Raw genomic sequence first — 23,610 nt, 5'->3', positions numbered from 1 at the left:
AAACTGAGGTTATTGTACTCGGCGCTGAAAATCTTAGAAATATGGTATCTAAGCAGATTCTTACTCTGGATGGCATTACCTTGACCTCCAGTAACACTGTGAGGAACCTTGGAGTCATTTTTGACCAGGACATGTCCTTCAATGCACATATTAAACAAATATATAAGACTGCGTTCTTCCATTTGTGCAACAGCTCTAAAGTTAGAAATATCCTGTCTCAGAGTGACGCTGAAAAACTAGTTCATGTATTTAATACTTCCAGGCTGGACGACTGCAATTCATTATTATCAGGAAGTCCTAAAAACTCCCTGAAAAGCCTTCAGCTAATCCAAAATGCTGCAGCAAGAGTACTGACAGGGACTAGAAAGAGAGCAGATTTCTCCTGTTTTGGCTTCCTGTTAAATCCAGAATTCAAAATCCTGCTCCTCACATACAAGGTCTTAAATAATTCAATTCAATTCAATTCAATTTTATTTATATAGCGCCAAATCACAACAAATGTCGCCTCAAGGCGCTTCATAGATACAGAGAAAAGCCCCAACAATCTTATGACCCCCTATGAGCAAGCACTTTGGCGACAGTGGGAAGGAAAAACTCCCTTTTAACAGGAAGAAACCTCCGGCAGAAACAGGCTCAGGGAGGGGCGGCCATCTGCTGCGACCGGTTGGGGTGAGAGAAGGAAGACAGTATAAAAGACATGCTGTGGAAGAGAGACAGAGATTAATAACAGATATGATTCAATACAGAGAGGTCTATTAACACATAGTGAGTGAGAAAGGTGACTGGAAAGGAAAAACTCAATGCATCATGGGAATCCCCCGGCAGCCTACATCTATTGCAGCATAACTAAGGGAGGATTCAGGGTCACCTGGTCCAGCCCTAACTATATGCTTTAGCAAAAAGGAAAGTTTTAAGCCTAATCTTAAAAGTAGAGATAGTGTCTGTCTCCCGAATCCAAACTGGAAGCTGGTTCCACAGAAGAGGGGCCTGAAAACTGAAGGCTCTCCCTCCCATTCTACTTTTAAATACTCTAGGAACAACAAGTAGGCCTGCAGAGTGGGAGCGAAGTGCTCTAATAGGGTAATATGGTACTACAAGGTCATTAAGATAAGATGGGGCCTGATTATTTAAGACCTTGTATGTGAGGAGCAGGATTTTGAATTCAATTCTGGATTTAACAGGAAGCCAATGAAGGGAAGCCAAAACAGGAGAAATCTGCTCTCTCTTTCTAGTCCCTGTCAGTACTCTTGCTGCAGCATTTGGATTAGCTGAAGGCTTTTCAGTGAGTTTTTTGGACATCCTGATAATAATGAATTGCAGTAGTCCAGCCTGGAAGTAATAAATGCATGAACTAGTTTTTCAGCGTCACTCTGAGACAGGATATTTCTAATTTTAGAGATGTTGTGCAAATGGAAGAAAGCAGTCTTACATATTTGTTTAATATGTGCGTTGAAGGACATATCCTGGTCAAAAATGACTCCAAGGTTCCTCACAGTGTTACTGGAGGCCAAGGTAATGCCATCCAGAGTAAGAATCTGGTTAGATACCATATTTCTAAGCTTTTCAGCGCCGAGTACAATGACCTCAGTTTTATCTGAGTTAAGAAGCAGAAAGTTAGTGGCCATCCACGTCTTTATGTCTTTAAGACATTCCTGCAGTTTAACTAGTTGGTGTGTGTTATCTGGCTTTATGGACAGATAGAGCTGGGTGTCATCTGCATAGCAGTGAAAAAGTATGCTATGTCTTCTAATGATGCTGCCTAAGGGAAGCATGTATAATGTAAACAGAATTGGTCCTAGCACTGAACCCTGAGGAACTCCATAATTAACCTCAGTGTGTGAAGAGGACTCTCCATTTACATGCACAAATTGGAGTCTATTAGATAGATATGATACAAACCACTGCAGTGCAATACCTGTAATACCTACAGCATGTTCTAATCGCTCTAATAGGATATTATGGTCAACAGTATCGAACGCTGCACTAAGGTCTAGCAGGACAAGCACAGAGATGAGTCCACTGTCAGAGGCCATAAGAAGATCATTTGTAACCTTCACTAAAGCTGTTTCTGTGCTGTGATGAACTCTGAAACCTGACTGAAACTCTTCAAATAAACCATTCCTCTGCAGATGATCTGTTAGCTGTTTGACAACTACTCTTTCAAGGATGTTTGATATGAAAGGAAGGTTGGAGATTGGCCTATAATTAGCTAAGACTGCTGGGTCTAGAGATGGCTTTTTGAGTAAAGGTTTAACTGCAGCCACCTTGAAGGCCTGTGGTACATAGCCGATTATTAGAGATAGGCCCCATCTTATCTTAATGACCTTGTAGTATCATATCACCCTATTAGAGCATTTCGCTCTCACACTGCAGGCCTACTTGTTGTTCTTAGAGTATTTAAAAGTAGAATGGGAGGCAGAGCCTTCAGTTTTCAGGCCCCTCTTCTGTGGAACCAGCTTCCAGTTTGGATTTGGGAGACAGACACTATCTCTACTTTCAAGATTAGGCTTCAAACTTTCCTTTTTGCTAAAGCATATAGTTAGGGCTGGACCAGGTGACCCTGAATCCTCCCTTAGTTATGCTGCAATAGACGTAGGCTGCCGGGGGATTCCCATGATGCATTGAGTTTCTCCTTTCCAGTCACCTTTCTCACTCACTATGTGTTAACAGACCTCTCTGCATTGAATCATATCTGTTATTAACCTCTGTCTCTCTTCCACAGCATGTCTTTATCCTGTCTTCCTTCTCTCACCCCAACCGGTCGCAGCAGATGGCCCCGCCCCTCCCTGAGCCTGGTTCTGCCGGAGGTTTCTTCCTGTTAAAAGGGAGTTTTTCCTTCCCACTGTCGCCAAAGTGCTGTTCATAGGGGGTCATATGATTGTTGGGTTTTTCTCTGTATCTATGAAGCGCCTTGAGGCGACTTTTGTTGTGATTTGGCGCTATATAAATAAAATTGAATTGAAACTCCCCGTCGCTGGCCTGCTACTATTCTCGGCACTATTCACCTGCCTGCCTCCCTGCCCTACACTTCACAGTGAGTGTACACGAACTGGTTCAGCCTCACTCGGATCACTAATCCCCTCCTAGCCTCGCCATCAACCCAGACTATGACTCAGAGAAACCCTGCGACCCTGTACCTTGTATGCCTGCTCCGGAAAATCCCAAATAACGTGCCCAGCCCATTAAAGATACTATTTCCTTTTGGCTTTGCTGCTGCACACGCAGTGTGATTCTTGTTTATTTGGTTAAACAATTATTTTGGAGATGGTCTAGCCAAGACTTGTTTACTTTCTCAGCATTCCTGGTAAAAGCTTATCTGCTAGCCCTTGCTAATCACAGTGTGTTTGTAGCTATGGATTCTTAGTACCATAATCAGAAACTTTATGTTAGTAGGTAGCCAATGTTCAGAGGTTTATGTTTTCCCTCTCGCCCTTAGTTCACGATTAACATTTTTGTTTCTTTTACCTCCTCCATGGTCTGCCATTTTTGAGTGCCAAATAAATTGTTCGTTTGCACTATACCTCCGAGCCTCTGTTTGGTGTCTGCATTTGAGTCCACTTACCTGTGTCTGGCCGCCCGGTCGTGACATCCATCTTGGAATGTCTGGAAAAATTCTCAGATTGGACGAGAGTTGTGAAAGCAATAGCAAGATCAAGATGATGTGTAAAGTATTTAAAGAATCCAAAAGAAATGTCCAATGAAAGTACTACGCTGGAAGAAAGGAAAGAAGTGGAGGAGTTCATCATACAGATAGTTAAAGGAGAAGCATTCGTAAAAAAAATCAAGATCAAAAAAGATAAGGAAGAAGTCAAACCATCTCACTCAAAGCTACATCAGTTAAGTCCAATCGTTGATCAACACAATATCTTGAGGGTGGGTAGAAGACTTACAAAAGCGTCGCACCATCCCAACATCAAGCATCCAGTCATTCTACCAAAGAAACATCATGTCTCACACCTACTCGTCAAACATTTTCATGAGAAGATGCATCCTCTGACAGTGAATGAGATATGGTCCAATGGGATATGGATAATTGGCTGCAGTACTGAAGTATCGTCATTTATATACAAATGTGTCAAATGTAGAAAATACAGGAAATGCAATCAAAAACAAAAGATGAGCGACTTGCCACCAGAAAGACTGGAAGCTACCTCTCCATTCACATACAGCGGTATGGACTGCTTTGGACCATTCTGTGTCAATGAAGGGAGGAAAGACTTAAAGAGATATGGACTCTTGTTTACATGTATGTGTTCGAGAGCTATGCATATAGAAGTCATGGAGGATCTCAGTGCAGACTGTTTTCTCAATGCACTCTGTTTCATAGCAATACATGACAACATAGGTCAGCTGCATTGTGATGAAGGCACCAGTTTTATTGGTGCAAGAAATGAGCTTCTAATGCAAGAAACTCAAGAAAAAGTAAAAGAGCTGGGAATAACTTTTTTTTCAACCCACCTGCTTCTAGCCACGTGAGAGGAGTCTGGGAGGGAAAGTTTTGAATAATAAGAACTGTTCTGAAATCCATTCTTGACCAGTCAGCTTTCAGATTAGACACTTCATCATTGAGAACATTCATATATGAAGCCATGGCAATAGTGAATAGTCGACCACTAACTGTAGAGTGTATTAACAACCCTGTGGAACCGGAGCCGTTGACACCCAACCATATTTTGACGATGAAATCAGCAGTGATCTCACCACCACCTGGAGAATTTGCTTTGAGCTTACGGAAGAGTCAGAAAAGTTAAGATTCTCATCAGTAACTCTACTAGAGCAAATAAAGGAAAGCAAGCAACTAAGATGATTTTAGAGAGACCGATACATAAGACTATACTTTTACTAGAAGCAGAGTGAAGACTAAACTTAACAAAGGTTAGCCAATAAACATTAAGTTCATTGTTGTGTTAACTTCTTCTAGGATCACACATGCTGCCATAGTGTGGTGGTGGGAGTGTAACAGCTGTTGAAATGTTAGTGTTTTGCCACTAGGTAGCAATCTTGCAATGCTAATGTCATTAACACATTTTATTTTGTTTCTATATTGTATATTTGCATATTAATTTTTATGTTTAACACGTTTAAAAATTTCCTATTTGTATACAGGATGTGTGACGCATGGTCAGGCTCCCTCTGCTTCACTTATCGACACGCAGGGTAAACGGACAGAGGAAACGGATGAATCAATATGGATTAACATAGCAGGACACGCTGGTGAAGGATATCAGCTCTGTGGCTATAAGCTACATCGTCTCTAAAAGTGACTAAGCTTGTCAGTGCTTTTCTGTTATTGACTTCTGAATATGGCAGTAGTTCTGTGAAGTTTCTGTTCTGTGCAATCTTCACCAAAATAAATGTCTGCAGCCTTGAACTTTCTGGTGACGTTGGCCACACTGTCATTTCACACAACAGTCTGAATACCTGAAGGTTAAAAGAAATGAATCTTTCCTGCGCAAATGTTTTATCAAACAACACTGTCTGCACTGAGGATGCTCACAAAAGGACGTGCCGTCACTGTTTGTACGCTTGCTGCTGCCTGGTCATTGGCCAGCCTTTTGCTGTCAGCTGACGCATATCAGTCTTCACTCCCTCCTTCCATCAGTCACTCCTGTGTGAATGTCTGGTCTCCGTACCTACCTCTCAGCCTGCAGTCTGACATTTGGCTTTAAACTGCAGTTTGAACATCTCTCACAATAAAGAACGAAACTCATTCAGGTAAGTTTTACACACACTAACACGCTGGGGACAAGTAGTCATTTCTACTTTACATGTCTCCTTTATTTGCCCAATTTGGTAAGATAAGACTTAGTAAAATTCTATTGTTAGTGTTAAATCCTATTTAAGGATGCCAGAGCACCCTTGATGATGCACTAAAATTGTGATAAATTATACTCATAACAGGAGCATAACAGGAGGTGTCAGTTTGTTCTGAGAGGCAATAAATTCAGACCATTGCAGAACATTAAGAATGTTGCAGGCAGGAGATGAAATGGATTGTTTGTCCTTGTAGCCATTTTTTTTTCTTTTCATTTCTATTGACTCCTGTTTTCAAAAGCGCTTCTGCATCAGTGTGTAACTAAACAGAATTCCTCTTTGGCTACATGTGCAAGTAGCTATTAAAATATTTTTGAGACATGTAAGACATGTAAACATTTCTATACTAATGTTTCAGTATCTATTTGGCCTTTCTGTGTGAAGTGTTGTGTTGAGGAATGACATTTTCTCTGCTGCTGTTATCATTAGATATTCTGTCTGTGGTGGTGGAAGACCAGGCCTGACCCCCTCAGATGGGGGTTTGAATGTCACAAAGGCTGCTAAAGTTTAAAACCTGCTGCTCTTTATAAAAACAATTTAGTAAAAATAAATTATTCTCCTTGAGCACTCAAACTGTTCTATACAACATTCACAGATTCACACCCATTCATACAGGCATTGTTTTCTATGCGTTTTCCAGGGAAGCGCTTTCTATCTAACATTCACGCTCCAATTGATCCATCAGAGTGCAACTTGGGGTTAGTATCATGCCCAAGGATATTTGGCATGTAGACTGGAGCAGCCCAGGATCAAACCTCCAACCTTCCGATTAATCGATGACCTGCTCCAACAATTACTTATCCTTTCCTAAATGAACCTGTACAGCTCTACATTGTTGTACATTTCATAAAGTTAGAACACTGAATGCCTGTCAGAGATTTATTTTACTGTCTGTGTTTCTTTCTATGGTCTTTCCACCATCTCAGCTCCTGACAGCTTCCTGCCATCCCACCCCGTTTTTCTTTTTCTCTCCCTTAAAGCTTAATTTTCCCAGGAGACCAGGGAACTAGCCTAAATACAGATGATTTCATCATTACATTAACCTCTATACTCCCAAATTTTTTCATAATGTTTAGTGAAAAAAAGTTGTCTTTAAAGCAATACATTAAATACAAACAACCTGTAAAAAGTTGACATCATAACATATAAGCACAAGACACTAAAACTGTAAACTATGTCATATCAGGAAAAGAAATGGACTTGAAGTATAGAGTACTCAGTAAATACTACATTAACTTTAAAGTTTAACGTTTAGGATTACGATTTTAAAGAAAGCAATAATTAAATTGAAACCACCAAAATATATAAGGTCCATTCTAATTGCAAGTATTTTAACTCTCGATACTTTAAAAGTGCTAGCAATATTTTTATCTAATGTAGTTTCCACTGACTGTACACTGTATGTTGTATACTTTTATACTTTTAGCTCTCTTTTGTGGATGGAAGCAGAGCTGGAAGCTAACACGGTCACTTGGTGGTGAGGGCGAGTTGTGTATTTTTCTTTAGAAAAAAATCTGTGACTCTATTTGTTATTAACTTTGTGTTTTGAGTGACAGGATGTCTCCTCATTGTCACAATGTTGAAATCTATCAGGAGATGTATGTGCAGAGTATTATTGGATAGAATACTAAGTCTCAGTGTCAAAATCAAGACAACAATAGCTTGTTACAGAGGTGCAAAGACAACAGGTTGTTTCTGTCTGAACTGCTGCTGCTCTGCAAATGCTGCACAGTTATAAAATACTGGAAAGAAGAGCAATGTTAATTCATGTGTAACTGTGACTTTTCCAGTTTTCTGTCACTTTTACTAGAAACTGAAAGTTTTTCATTCTTAGCATAACCACAGCATTCATAAATTTAAGGAAAAAAACATCTCTCCTTTGTACAAGACAGCTTTCAGCTTGAACTCAATGCAGTATTTTGGTGGGATATGAACTTTCCCAGGTAACAATCGTACTGTGCTGTGATTCTTCTACAGCCATTTATTTTGTTAATCAAATACTGCTATGGAGACACCCATCAATGTTTCAATGCACCTTCTCTGTTCAGGGTCATGAGTGGGCTAAAGCCTACCTCAGCATGGTTTAAAGATGAGGTGCACTTCTGGCGGCTTAACATAACAAGTGTTTTAACATACATGGAAAAAGTTGTTGCACTCCAATTTGCACTGTGGTAAGAGTGAAAAGTTGAGCACTACCTGTTTCTTCCAAAAACATAGTTTTTATGAAGATAAATACTATGTCTGTGTGTATTCATATCTTTTTGGGGCCCGAAAATTGGAAGTTTACTATATTTGTGGGGCCCAACAGGCCTTGTGGCGCCCAAAATCCTGGTCCGCACAAGTTTGAAGGTGTTTTTGAGACTCAAAATGTGGTTTTAGTGACAGGGTTGAAATTGAGTTATTGTTAGGTATAGGGTAAGGGTTAGGCATTCATTTTTCATGGTTAAGGGTAGGGTAAGTGGCTACAGAAAGCATTATGTCAATTAGATGTCCCCACAAGATATGAATACCCAACATGCGTGTAAGAGAGAGGGAGAATTAATTTTCCCAAAATTAAGCAAATGCTTAAGCAAATGCAAATGCTTAATTTTGCCTTACACTAAAGCCAACTTTAGTGTAAGGCTGCAATATAAAGTAGTGAAAGAGTGACAGGTTTTTGAATATCTGAATGCACTGTCAAACAAGAAAACACTATATCAAACAAATGGTTTCTATAGGTAATGTGATGCTCAGATATGGTTTGGGACCCACAGTGTAAAGCTTCCAACAGCTGCCCACTTGATGGAGACCTAAAAACTTCTTACATTGTTGCAGGGATGTTTTGGGTTCACCTTCAGACATTGAAGTGACAGTGTTTCATCAAAGGTCTTCACAATGGATGAGTCAACAGAGGTTCGAACAGATGGCAATTCCCTGTTGAAGGCTGTATATTTATGCCGGCTACGTCTGACTCGGCTGCTCCTGGAAGGAGGAGCCTACATTAATGAGAGTAATGAGCATGGTGAGACACCACTTATGGTAGCCTGCAAGACACGCTATACAGATTCACAGAGTGTACCCCAGCACAAGATGGTTCGGTAAGTTTTATACATTTTTGTTGAGCATTAGTATCTTTTAGATAATTGATAAAATAATTGTACCCTTTACTTTACCTTACTTTACTTTTACTACAAGGTATCTTCTTGAAAATGGTGCCGATCCAAACATCCAAGACAAGACTGGGAAAACGGCTCTAATGCATGCATGTCTTCAACAAATGGGAGCTGAAATTCTGTCACTTCTTCTTAGCAGCGGAGCTGATCCAACCCTGGAGGATCATGGAGGTTTATCTGCGTTAGTTTATGCAGTTAATTCTGGTAACAGGGACATTCTTAGTGTACTCTTAGATGCCTGTAAAGCCAAGGGTAAGGAAGTTATCATCATCACTACCAACAAACTGCCATCTGGCCATCAGGTGACAAAGCAGTACCTTAATGTTCCTCCATCTCCTGAAGTTGAAGAGAGTCTGCATTACTTACCAGCATCTTGCTGCATGTCACCATATGAGGTCCAGCTACGAACTCCTCCTCAGGGCTCTTCAGCAACAACCTCTCCTCAACCTGGCAGCCCCCTTCGTGGCCTCAAGGATCCCCAGTGTTTAGGCTTAGGGCATGGCCTGATCAGATTTCAACCAGGTTCACCAATGCAACATCGAAGTCCTCTACGTGTTCCCGATGTGGATAAGCGACCTAACTTCCATCAGCTACACTCAGAAGCCTGGTCCAAAAGTCCTTCCCTGTTGCTCCAGCAGAGTCAGGCATCCTCTCTGACTGAGGAATCATTGGAAATTACTCCAGAGGAGGTACTGTCTTTCAGAGTCGAAGAACATCCTCCTGCTATTTCACGGCACCAGAGCATTGATGTCAAAGATGCAAAAGGACTTGTGAAAGCATTAGAGATCTTATCAGGAAATGACAACAGGGGAGGTGGTGGAAAAAAAGGCTTTGGCAGAAAGATGTCATATGACAGTGCTGCAAGTTCATTATATTCTGTTTCACACCCAAACTTGCATCAAGATAGTCTTGCATTTTCCCATGAATCCAGACCTGCAGATGAAGATTCATCTGACTGTCTTACACAGCTGAATGTTTCCAGTCTGCAAAATGTGGTGCGTCGGCAGAACATTGGTATTGCCCACTACAGTTCTGACTCTCAGTTGCAGCAATTCAGCAGCAGAGACAGAACCTCAAAGAGCAGTGATGATGCTGGATTGGCAGCGGAAAGACACAAGCTGGTCTCCAATCTGTCGGGATCCAGGGAGTCCTTGGAGAGCTCGGCCCAGAGGCGAGCCACTACAGGGCTGGAGCGAAGAGGCTCAGGAGCTCTTCTTCTGGATCACATTGCCCACACACGCCCCGGATACCTGCCTCGTTTGAATCCTCATATTCCCATACCAGATATTGGGGTTAGCTCTAACTCTTCCTGCCCTTTGAGTGGAAGTACCAAGACACTGAATGCTGTTCTTATAGGCTCAAATCCTGCTCTACCCTGTGCACCTGTTTTGCCCAAGGATCTGAAAGCTAAGAAAATGTTGTGGAGGCGTCACTCAATGCAGAGTGACCAAATAAAACAACTTGCCAACTTTGAGGAAACTTTTGGGCACTAGAAAAAAAAATCTCTCAGGAGAAAATATGTGTGCAATAGCTGTATTATAGCTATAACCCCATCTCTAATGGCAATTCATATGTGCTTTAAAAGTGATTATAGATTAGATGTGCTCACCTGTGTCAGTGTGTTGTTTTAGAGTAACATTTAATTATCACCAGGGCAGTTTGGAAATGATAATTATAAATGCTTTAGTATGAAACATTGCATTCCAAATACCTTGAAAACAAATGTATTTAAATATTGTAGTAATTTTGTAAACAGTTGTGAACAGAACAGCCCTCTTCATTAATATTTCGGCCATCCAATCATATCAATTAATGCTGTATGTTTATTGGTGAGTCTGTTCTGAGAAAAGTGACTAGTGTTATTAGATTAGATTAGATGAAACTTTATTAATCCCTCGGGTAGGTTCCTCCGGGAAATTCAGTTTCCAGTAGCACAGCACCAACAGAAGTTGCATGTTACAGGCACAATAAAGGGGAATGAGAGTAAGGATATAAGCATAAATATACCATATATACACATATATAAATACAGAATATATAATAGAGATAAATAGGAATACTAGTGGATTCCACATTTGACTGAGTCTATTGCACAATGATTATTGCACAATCGGATGTAAGAAAAATATTGCAAATATTGCACAATGAAAAAAGCACTACAGGTCAGTTGTTCCCGACCCTCCTTTGTCCCCCTGTTTCCCCTCTTTCTCTCCTCCAGTGAGGAGTTAAACAGTCTGATGGCGTGTGAGACAAAGGAGTTTTTAAGTCTGTTGGTTCTTGACTTTGGGAGAAGCAACCTGTTGCTGAATAGGCTACTATGATTATTTACGACCGTGTGCAGAGGATGCCCAGCATTGTCCATAATGTCCAGCAGTTTCTTTTCTCTGCTACTGTCACCAGAGTGTCCAACTTCATGCCGACTACAGAGCCAGCCTTTGTTTAGTTTTTCCAGCCTGGATGAGTCCTTTGCTGTGCTGCTTCCCCAGCACACCACAGCATAGAACAGTACCCCGGCAACCACCGACTGGTAAAACATCCTAAGGAGCTAGTGTTGGTTTTGTCTGTGAAGGTTCTCAGTTATCCAGCTCATCGTAGTCTAAGGAGCTTGGAAAGAAAAAAGTGTCTGGACTTCTTTAAGTTGCTTGAAGACATTTTACGTCTTATCTGAGAAGCTTCTTCAGTTCTAGAGTCAAATGTTGGAGAGTCCCAGATTTAAGCCATGTGGGAGTGTCCCCCAGAGAGGGACAATGGACCCCCTAATGATCCCCTACCTAATTACTAGGGGTGCAACGATACACAAAATTCACGGTTCGGTTCGGTTCGATACTTTGGTGTCACGGTTCGATATTTTTTCGATAAAAAAAAAATGTTCATGCCTTTTTGTCATTTATTAAATTTTCACGGCACATTCTGCACCACATCTCTGTGCGTTCATCATTTGTTTGAAGCCAGCTCATCTCCTGCAACCACTTTTCCGAGAATACGCGCTTCTTTTGTGGTTCGGACTCCTTCTGACATTTCTTTGGAGGTGGAGGAACATCACAGTAATTGCTTAAAGGAGCTTCTTCGACATCTTTAAGAGTTCTAAACAAATGTCTGTCCTCCTCCTGAAAATCTTATGTACGCAAACACGCGTGGGAACTTCTTATCTTGTGCGCGTTTTTTATTTTGACAGTGAATGCGCACCTGCGGACCACTTATGTGCAGCCCTGGTTATTTAGCTCGTCATATTGCAGCCACAGAAATTCTTTTGTCCATGAAACCATAAAGCTGCACTTTCTTTTTGCCTTATAGTCTGATTTGTCATAACTTTTCCGTTTTGTGGTAAGCTTTGCTTTGGCTGTCACGTCTTCACCCTGACCTGTCTTATTTGGCTCAGCAGAACTAAAATATATATCCTGCTGCTTTTACACAGGCACTCGCATAACGCTCAGCGATTCTCTGCGCGATCAACCTCTCACATGTTTAAGCTGCGGGAGATTTCACTTGTCATGTTTGAATAGTAAGCTAACGATTGATAAGACGATGTCAGAGGAATTGGTGCGCAAATTATCATCACTCACCAATCAGTGCTGTCGCTCTCTATACACAGTTCGCGCGATTGCAAAGTGAAAGCAAAAAACAAGCGCAAATTCAAACGCGATTTCAATATGTCACATATTGACAGTGGCTCACCGATGCCAATGACATAATTACCCAGCTACATTTCCGAAAGAATGCAAAAGCATTGACATATATTTTTCCTTCCTACAATAGCCCGACGGGCAGGGCAGAGATAGATTTTGGTAGCCCGACTGGAAAAATCGCTAGCCCCAGGACGTCGAGCTAGCGATTTTGCGAGCCCTGTATCTGATTGAGGAATCACTCATCTTTGGAAAAGAGAGTTTATTACAGAGAAATGGCTCTTTCCAAAATAAAAGCGCTACTATACGCTTCTTCTGGGCTATATTCTCAGCAGCATATTAAACATATCAGGTCCCCATAAGGAGAATCACGTGCTAACGGCTGTCTAAATGACTCGGGTAAAGTTTGTAGCATGCCTGCTTGTTGTTTTTCTCTACTTCCACTTGTTTTTGCACTAGGATGATGTCGGCGTAAATGTGCAGTCATATTTGTTGTGTTCCCACTAGTGCTGTCAGCGTTAATCTGAAATGACGTTAACGCCACAACACGGCAAATCTCCGTTAACGAGCTACCGCGGATCGCCCCGTGCGTGGGGCTGGACGGCCAACACGTTAACGAGCTAACTGCGCTAACACACTAGTTCCCACCCATGTAATTGAGCATTGCGTGGCACATCCAACATACTGTTTTACTTTAGTCCATGACGCGCTTACCTTCAGGGTCATACGTCACATGAAAACCAAAATAGTTCCAAACGCCAGATCTGAATGAGGGTGGGGGAGGTTCAATTTGCCATGTTGCAACGAGCTTAGCTTCTGTCTTGCTAGCTTGCCCTGTGCTCAGTGAATCTGTGTTCGACTACTCCGCCTAGGCTGCACTGTCGAGCTCAGATCCACTGAGCGCTCAACACAGACAGCATCGTCAGAAGGAAAGTTGATAAAATAAATTAAAAATTTTGTATTGTTCGATACATATGCGTACCGAACCGAAAGCACTGTATCGAACGGTTCAATATCGATACGAGTATCGTTGCACCCCTACTATTTACATGAGCCAAGGTGTGAAAATGGGTGTAGTTCACAATCAGCTAAGGTTTTCGGTGAGCTCATTGTGAAACCTAGCCCCACCCTATCATGTGATTTCCTGAGGTCAGAAGTCCCGGGATGTGAGTGGGCATTAAGGCGTCTGGGAAAGGATCTCAGAACTGGATTATAGATGGCAGACAGTGGACATAAATGGCTTCTTTCACTCCTCTTTCAAACCATCTGTCTTCTTTGTCCAAAATGTGAATATTGGTGTCCTCAAAGGAGTGACCTTTGACCTGTAGATGCAGATGGTCCACCAAGTCTCTTCCAGTTGACGTGGTATACATATACATATATATACATGTATAGATATATTTTTTCCGGATCCAAATAAACAGATGCGACCAATTAGATGCACTCCTAACTCAAGTCATGCGCTAGTACTGATATGGAAATAGTAAAATAATACTTTACCTCAGTCAATGTGGTCCCAATAAGAGCTGAAATCGCCCCATTGACATCCTGAATATATATGAAAGCTTCAGATCGTGGATCAAGCCATGACATTTTCCCTGTTGCTGCTGCCTTGAGAGGATTGGATAGACCCAGAATCTGTTTCTTCCTTTTCTTGTTTAGAAAGATCACGACCAGCTTATCGTCAGTTGACGTAAACTTTTTTTCACAGTGTATTTTTTGATGATGAATTTTCAGCAAAAATACAATGCATTCCATTACATGGCAAATTCAGATATAGTTCTGCAACCTGTTGGGTGTTTAAAGGCCTTTAGCCTTGTACATACTAATTAGAAAACTGAAAAAAAATTGTGTTATCTCTTATGTACCAACCACCTGGTCCTTATGCCCTGATATTGAAAGTTAAAGACCCTACAGTGATATTAATATCTCAGTGGTGCAAAGATGTTGGAATAAATAAGGGACGGATAAGGGCCAAAATTAATTATCTCAGTCTCATGTACATGCATTCTTTATTCACATACATACTCTATATTGTCAAAAGTATTCCATATACCCATCTCCAACTCATTGAATTCACATGTCCCAATCATGTCCATAGCCACAGGTGCACAGAGGTTGCCAGCTTTCTGCAGAATCACAGTTCAGTCACAATGACGAATCAACTTCTCCATCTGGCAATCTTATGAATGCCTAGTTTTGTGGCTGTGGCGCATTTTGTATAGCTTCTGTTCCTTTGTTTAGTAGCTTTCTGCCTTCACCTGAGAGGGTGTGCCCTAAGTATGTGACTTCATAATTAGAGTTTATTTAAAGATACCTTGTGGCCTTAACTCAGCCAAGTGACGTAACACAGCCATGGTATTTTGCTTACACCCTTCCTCTGTGTGGCCGGTCACTAAAATGTCATCTACGTAGAGTAGAAACTGTCTCTGCTGCTGGCAGGAGGCAGGACATCATTGATTTCTTTAAAGCTTCAGCATAGAGAGTGGGGATTTGCTACTACTGGTAGCATCATTTCAGTGATTTCATTTATTGCTCGCTGATCATGCACTAGTATTAGCTTTCTTCACCACTTAAACAAAACATCACTCTTTGTTTTATTATTATTATTAGGGCCCGAGCACTGAGAGTGCGAAGGCCCTATTGTATCTGCTCTGTTTATTATTATTATTAGGGCCCGAGCACTGAGAGTGCGAAGGCCCTATTGTATCTGCTCTGTTTATTATTATTATTATTATTATTATTATTTCGGCAAATGAATTGGCTTTTTGAGGGCCTAAAGATGCTCAAAAACTCATGAAATTTTGCACACGTGTCAGGACTCGTGAAAATTTACGTATTTTAATGTCTTCAGACATGTCCAGGGGAAATTGCCTCAGTAGCGCCACCTAGAAAAATGAAAAATGGAAGCCCCTTAGATCGGTATGACCTACATGTATGAAAGTTTGCATATATATCTAACATTAAGGGATGCACAAAAAAGTCTATTATGGCCATGTCCTAAACCCAACAGGAAGTCCGCCATTTGGAAGTGAAGGTGACATTTTGGCTCTAATTTTGCCATTTCCATGCCTCGAACTTTTGCGAACTCCTCCTTGGGGTTTGATTTCATAACCTTCATATTTGGTCAGTGTCAACTACACACCTGGGCCATGTTAAATTGCGGAGCTTTTGAGTTTTCACAATATGGTGAGGCCGTGGCGCCACGGCGAATTTTGATGATTCGCCATGAAAATCTTATTGCCTCTCATTCGGTCATACATTGTCTGATCTGGACCAAAGAGCACACATATGATAAGGCTCCATCCCTGAACATATTTTAACTGCCATATTTGAGATCAGGGACAGCGCCACCTAGTGGGAACAGGAAATGTCATGTTTTACACTTTGGGGTACAGTATTGTGATGGGTGACATCTGCAGCCTCAGATTTCTACAGGAAAGCCTTAAGGAGTTGGTCTTGGGTTACAGAGAAAATTGTGAGTTTTAGCAAAAGGGTGTGACCCCACCAGCATGGCGAACTTTCATGTCTCGCCATGAAGAAACAAATTAGTATAACTCAATGAAATCCAGTCTGATCAGTACCAGACTTTACAGGCATGATGTCAGACTCACCCTGAACAGATTGATGTGCCCATTGTCAGGAATACGCAGAGCGCCACCTAGTGGGAACAGGAAATGTCATGGCTTCATTTTTGTTGTACTGATTTTCACAGGCTCATCGTGGCCACCTGAAAAGCGGAGAATATCACCATCAGTCCCTCGTGATGCTTCAGTGAGAAAATTGTGACTTTAAACCTAACGGCGCACCCTGGTGGCAACGCAGTTCACCATAAACAATGAAGGGGCTTTTGAGGGGCTTGGAAAGTTTAAAAAGTCTTGAAATTTGGCGCACCCCTCCAATCTCATCAGGGCTATCTTGTTATTTGATCATTTTCATTGAATAGTGCAAAATGGCTCAACAGCGCCCCCTACAAAATTTCAAATCATCAGCCCCTGCTCTGTGTTTTATGTATGAGTCTGAAACCTGGTAAGCTTCTGGAATATATCGCGATGTACAAAAAAGTCTCTTGGAGCAATATCCCAAATCCAACAGGAAGTCAGCCATTTTAAAATTAATGTGTAATTTTGGCGACATTTTCCCCTCTTTTCAGGCACCGTACTTTGACGAACTCCTCCAAGGGATTTCATCAGATTGACCCGATCTCCAGTGCTTGGCATCTAAAGACCTTTGTGATGTTAAATTGCGAAGCTTTTTACGTTCAGGGAAACGGGGTGGTCATGGCGGCACGTGAATGTCAATCACTCTCCAAAAAGCAGTAATCTGCTGTCACTCAAAAACACAAAGTGCAATCTCTCCCAAAGGTCGCAGGCATGATGAGACTCGACCTCGGAAATGTTTGTTATGCCATTTGTCAGTAATGGTTAGAGCGCCACCTAGTGGGACAACTATAATCATGTTTGAATGAGATGAAATGTTAGCTGGTGGTTAAATTCATGAGTTCCATCAATGTGACATCAGATCGGACGTGCTGGTTTTAGGTGTTAGGTGTGGCTCGACACGATGGGGTGCGAGGGCCCTCATAACGCTGCTTGCAGCTTTAATTAGGGCCCGAGCACTGACAGTGCGAAGGCCCTATTGTATCTGCTCCGTTTATTATTATTATTATTATTATTATTTCGGCAAATAAATCGGCCTTTTGAGGGCCTAAACATGCTCAAAAACTCATGAAATTTTGCACACGCGTCAGGTCTGGTGAAAATTTACGTATTTTCATGTTCTCAGACATGGCCAGGGAAAATTGCCTCAGTAGCGCCACCTAGAAAAATGAAAAACGCGAGCCCCCAGTATGGGTATGACCTACATGTTTGAGAGTCGGTACACATATCTAACATTCAGAGTCGAACAAAAAAGTCTGTTATGGCCATGTCCTAAACCCAACAGGAAGTCCGCCATTTGAACGTGAATATGACATTTTGGCTCTAATTTTGCCATTTCCATGCCTCGAACTTTTTTGAACTCCTCCTTGGGATTTGGTTGTATAACCTTCATCTTTGGTCAGTGTCAACTACACACCTGGGCCATGTTAAATTGCGGAGATTTTGAGTTTTCGTGATGCGGTGAGGCCGTGGCGCCACGGCGAATTTCAATGACTCGCCATGAAAATCTTATTGCCTCTCATTCTGTCATACATTGTCCGATCTGGACCAAAGAGCACACATATGATAAGGCTCCAGCCCTGAAAAAATTTCAATGGCCATATTTGACATCAAGGACAGCGCCACCTAGTGGGAACAGGAAATGTCATGTTTTACACTTTGGGGTGCAGTATTGTGATGGGTGACATCTTTAGCCTCAAATTTCTCCAGGAAAGCCTTAAGGAGTTGGTCTTAGGTTACAGTGAAAACTGTGACTTTTCGCGAAAGGGTGTAACCCCAGCAGCATGGCGAACATTGATATCTTTATTATTATTATTCTTATTCAGGCAAAACAAGCGCCTTTTTGAGGGCCTAAACATGGTCAAAACCTCATGAAATTTTGCACACATGCCAGGTCTGGTGAAAAATTTTGTATTTTAATGGTTTTACATATGAGCACTGGGAAGTGGCTCTAGAGCGCCACCTATGCCTTGTTAAATGCAGCCCTACGAACCCATGGTTTGAGCTACATGTATGAAATCTGGGACACATATGTATCATGCCAAGACGAACAAAAAAGTAAATTGGGCCATTGACGCAAACCCAACAGGAAGTCCGCCATTTGGAGGTGAAGGTGACATTTTGGCTCTAATTTTGCCATTTTCATGCCTCGAACTTTTTCGAACTCCTCCTTGGGATTTGGTCATATAAGCTTCATCTTTGGTCAGTTTCAACTACACACCTGGGCCATGTTAAATTGCAGAGCTTTTGAGTTTTCACAATATTTGGGATTTGGGATATTGCTCCAAGAGACTTTGTTGTACATCTCGCTATCTTCCATAAGCTTACCAGGTTTCAGACTCATAGATAAAACACAGAGCAAGGGCTGATGTTTTGAGATTTCGTAGGGGGCGCTGTGGAGCTATTTCGCGCTATTCAATGAAAATGATAACATAACAACAAAGCTTTCATCACATTAGAGGTGTGTGCCAAATAAAAATGAAAATTAAAGTTGCAAGCAGCGTTATGAGGGCCCTCGCACCCCATTGCGTCAAATTTGGGTGTTGGGCGTGGCTCGACGCAATGGGGTGCGAGGGCCCTCATCGCTGCTTGCAGCTTTAATTATTATTATTATTATTATTATTTCGGCAAATGAATCGGCCTTTTGAGGGCCTAAACATGCTCAAAAACTCATGAAATTTTGCACACACGTCAGGTCTGGTGAAAATTTACGTATTTTAATGTCCTTAGACATGGCCAGGGAAAATTAGCTCAGTAGCGCCACCTAGAAAAATGAAAAACGCGAGCCCCCGGTATGGGTATGACCTACATGTTTGAAAGTCGGTACACATATCTAATGTTCAGAGTCGAACAAAAAAGTCTATTATGGCAATGTCCTAAACCTTACAGGAAGTCCGCCATTTTGGATTTAAGGTCACATTTTGGCTCTGATTTTACCATTTCCATGCCTTGTACTTTCGCGAACTCCTCCTCGGGATTTGGTCCTATAAACTTCATATTTGGACAGTGCCAACTACACACCTGGGCCATGTTAAATTGCGGAGCTTTTGAGTTTTCACAATACCATGAGGCGGTGGCGCCACGGCGAATTTTGATTACTCGCCATGAAAATCTTATTGCCTCTCATTCTGTCATACATTGTTCGATCTGGACCAAAGAGTACACATATGATAAGGCTCCAGCCCTGAACAAATTTCAACTGCAATATTTGACATCAGGGAGAGCGCCACCTAGTGGGAACAGGAAATGTCATGTTTTACACTTTGGGGTACAGTATTGTGATGGGTGACATCTGCAGCCTCAAATTTCTCCAGGAAAGCCTTAAGGAGTTGGTCTTGGGTTACAGTGAAAACTGTGACTTTTTGCGAAAGGGTGTGACCACAGCAGCATGGCGAACATTGATGTCTCGCCATGAAGAAACAAATAAGTATAACTCAATGAAATCCAGTTTGATCAGTACCAGACTTTACAGGCATGATGTCAGACCCGCCCTGAACAGATTAATGTGCCCATTGTCAGGAATACGCAGAGCGCCACCTAGTGGGAACAGGAAATGTCATGGCTTTTATTTTGTTGTACTTGTTTTAACAGATTCATCGTGGCCACCTCAAAAGCGGTGAATATCACCGTCAGTCCGTCATGATGCTTCAGTGAGAAAATTGTGACTTTAAACTGAACGGCGCACCCTGGTGGCAACGCGGTTCACCATGTAAAATGAAGTGGCTTTTAAGGGGCTTGGAAAGTTTATAGAGGCTTGAAAATTGGCGCACACCTCCAATGTGATGAAGGCTTTGTTGTTATGTGATCATTTTCCTTGAAGAGCGCAAATTGGCTCAACAGCTCCCCCTACAAAATTTCAAAACATCAGCCCCTGCTCTGTGTTTTATTTATCAGTCTGAAACCTAGTAAGCTTATAAGAGATATCACGATGTACAAAAAAGTCTCTTGGAGCAATATCCCAAATCCAACAGGAAGTCAGCCATTTTAAAATTAATGTGTAATTTTGGCGACATTTTCCCCTCTTTTAAGGCACCGTTCTTTGACGAACTCCTCCAAGGGATTTCGTCACATTGCCACGATCTGCAGTGCATGTAATCTAAATAACTTTGTGATGTTAAATTGCGAAGCTTTTTACATTGAGGGAAACCGGGTGGTCATGGCGGCACGTGGAGTTTGAATCACTCGCCAAAAAGCAGTAATCTGCTGTCACTCAAAAACACAATGTCCAATCTCTCCCAAAGGTCGCAGGTATGATGAGACTCAAGCTCGGAAATGTTTGTTATGCCATTTGTCATTAATGGTTAGAGCGCCACCTAGTGGGACGACTATAATCATGGTTGAATGAGATGAAATGTTAGCTGGTGGTTAAATGCATGAATTGCATCAATGTGATATCAGATCGGATGTGCTGGTTTTAGGTGTTGGGCGTGGCTCGACACGCCGGGGTGCGAGGGCCCTCATAACGCTGCTTGCAGCTTTAATTATTATTATTATTATTATTATTATTATTATAAATTCTCCTTTCTCAAAAACAGAAAATGAAATCGTAGTTGTTCTTGGCTGAGAAACACAAAACCTCCTTCTTTCTTTTTTTCCCTTCAAGACAAGAAACTAAGTTTTAACTTTTCTGACTTATCACCTAAAGCAAAGCAGACAACCCAGCTCTCAGCTGGCTCTGAACTTATCATCATCAAGGTCGCATGGTGAGAGCTACTTCAGAAGTCACAGTACTCCTCACTCAAGCAACACATCAAAAAGCAAAAAAACAAAACTCAGCACACTACACAGAGAACAACAGTCAAGACACAACTGAAGATGCTGTTCTTCTTTGTTCTCCTTAAATTTTAGAATAAACTTCATCTGCATTAGTAAATCATATGCCTAATCATTATGTGTCACTGTGATCTACAAGTATGGTCACAAATTTATTTATTTTTCAAAACAACAAAACAAAACAAAACAAGTTGCTGATAGCATGAACACTTTACACACATCAGGATGCAAAAAAGCTGCTTCCAAAGGCAAATCAGAAGTGTGAGGGGGAAAAACCTGAGCTCACAGACAGCTGCATGTTTGAATTCTCATGCAGCTCTTGCTGTAAAAAAACAAACAAACATATTACTTGCTCATCAGCTTACAGTTACCACATATTTAATTCAGCTTCTCAATTTTGTAGCTTTAGCTGTTGTATACAGGGTTTAGCTTATTAGCTGTTAGTATAGGTGTGCTCTATATTTCAGCAAAGTCTCGTCTAGGATGACAGGTTTTCAAGCAGGTCAAGTGCCTCTATGCACTTAATTAGTTTAGATATTTTCTTTATTTTCTTCATCCCATATGTCGTTATACTGAATTTGAGCAAATCTTAAACTTGAGGCAGACTACTTCTAACAGTTATCCACCTCACATCATAACTGACTGAGGTGCCTCTTCATATTAATATTATTTCATTATTAATGCTATTTTTTTATATAACAGCAATAGTATATTCCAATATTTTATTTATATTTTATTTTGTATCCACCAAGGGCTGTGGGTGATCTGCAGTTTCACCCAAGCTGGAGACATTTTCCTTTTCCCACACTTTCCTTGGCTGAACAATGACACAACCTTAATATACCTTATGCATCTCTCTATTTTATTTAATATGTGTTTGTGTGAATCATGTATTTTCTTTCATTCTATTCATTCTGGGCATGGTCTTCATCCCAACTATGTGTCATTGTTAATACCAGTTTACAGGTTGTTATCCTTGCTATTATCAGCTTGAATACATTACAGTTAAGTTCTAATTCAATTTAGCCTTTTGTTTATTTTACTTTATTCCTCTTGTATTTATATGTATTCAGTCAGGTCTGTTTCCAGCCCTTGTTAAACTTCTACTTTGATCTCTAATTTTTTACTTGGTGAGGGATTATTATGTTCTTCCTAATCTGAACTGCTCTCTTCACCTGAGCTGCTATCCTGTTCTGAGTCACTGTCTTCTATGTTTGTTAATGAACATTTCTCATCAGGTGTTAATTTTGCTTGTTTATTCTCCATTTTCAAAGATTTTGCTGGGCCGCCACCGGCACGCTTGACTTCAGAGTGGTTTACTGATACGGCCTTCGACTTCACCATAGAGGTGAAGCAGTATCAGTTTTGTAAGACGAAACTCAACCGTTCTCCTTTGTCACAAGTACTTGAGCCTCAGCAAAGAAAAATAAAAAAAATGGAAGTAGTTCAGCAGCATATTGTGCTGTAAAATCAACTTACTTCCAGACACACACACATATAGACATTTGCGGGCTTTTACAATTTGTTACGAAGTATTTCAAGGGTACCTCTAAAACCAGTCTAAACACAGTTCCTTTTAGCGAACTTAAACCTATTTTACTTTGTCAAAATATTTCAATTTGTCGAAACGTGTTTTAATTTGTCACGAAGTAATTTTGGCTACTTCTAAAACCAGTCTAAACGTATCTTACGTTTCTTTAAACAAAATAGTGTTTCTCACCCTCAGACGTCTCACTGGTGGTTCGGATCGCCAGACTGAATCCCACCGCTGTGGACCAGACTAAAAGCACCGGCCTGGACCCGAATTTTAACGTCCCAGGTCTTTCGGCCTCGTCTAAGAGGGCTGTGCACAGACTTCAGTGCTGGCTTCCCACGGCGTCAGGAATCAGTGCTGGATCCTGGAACAGAGTCACAGATAACAGTTCTGATGTTTATGCCCCGGCTCGAAGGACCAAAATAAATGTCAAGAGGTTTATTCTAAATGACACTTCTTCAGCTGAGAGTCTAAGAGTGAAGACACACACAGACGCTGCAGTTTTAACTTGCAAGGGCGTTTCACAGAGCGCTCACATCAGAGAGTGGGGCCCTGTGATCAGCGCTCTGTTCTTGCACTTGTCTTTTATTTATACAGAAGGAAAATGAAAACATTTGTTCAGTTGTTGATACGTGAGCAGGTGCGTATGTGATTGTGCGTGTGTGTGTGCGAGGTCAGAACTGCTTGTTCAACTTCTTACTATCGCTGTGGGAAGATTCAGATAGAAATATCACAACACGTTTTAGTTCAGAACAATCAGTTCTGAACAATGAAAAGGACAATCAGTTCTAAGCAGGGAAAAGGTCATCATGCAGTATTCTATCACATGTAAACTTATATCATTAAAAGTTTATACTGACTGCTAAGTACAATTTTCCCTTAACAATGACTGAATGTAGTGTAAAGTGCTTTGGGGTCCATAGGGACAGAGTAAAGCGCTATACAAATACAGGCCATTTACCATTTATTTAGCAGCTCCTGGCTCCTACTAACTCTCTTAGTTCCCGTGGAAGCAGTAAGGGTGTAGTTAGTTTTTCACATTTATGCATTTTGGC

At 41.2% G+C, this 23,610-nt stretch overlaps 1 protein-coding gene across 1 annotated transcript; it reads left to right on the top strand.

Annotated features, from left to right (window-relative positions):
- Positions 1 to 245: 245 nt before the first annotated feature.
- Positions 246 to 12,747, top strand: ankrd34bb (ankyrin repeat domain 34Bb). Its single transcript, XM_085181543.1, has 3 exons — positions 246 to 5,715; positions 8,629 to 8,891; positions 8,989 to 12,747. Exons 2-3 carry the CDS (start codon positions 8,689 to 8,691, stop codon positions 10,457 to 10,459), a joined length of 1,674 nt encoding a protein of 557 aa, XP_085037669.1. The 5' UTR covers positions 246 to 5,715; positions 8,629 to 8,688; the 3' UTR covers positions 10,460 to 12,747.
- The last annotated feature ends 10,863 nt before the right edge of the window (positions 12,748 to 23,610 follow it).

This window comes from Neolamprologus multifasciatus, chromosome 12 (genome assembly GCF_963576455.1).
Source record: "Neolamprologus multifasciatus chromosome 12, fNeoMul1.2, whole genome shotgun sequence".
Taxonomy (NCBI): Eukaryota; Metazoa; Chordata; class Actinopteri; order Cichliformes; family Cichlidae; genus Neolamprologus; species Neolamprologus multifasciatus.
The sequence above is the reverse complement of the archived record's forward strand: the minus strand, read 5'-3'. Positions and strand labels throughout refer to the sequence as shown.

Coding starts and splice junctions, on each gene's coding strand:
- ankrd34bb (XM_085181543.1), top strand. CDS start 8,689: ATGGATGAGTCAACAGAGGTTCGAACAGATGGCAATTCCCTGTTGAAG. Junction 8,892..8,988: donor CCCCAGCACAAGATGGTTCG/GTAAGTTTTATA, acceptor TTTTACTACAAG/GTATCTTCTTGAAAATGGTG.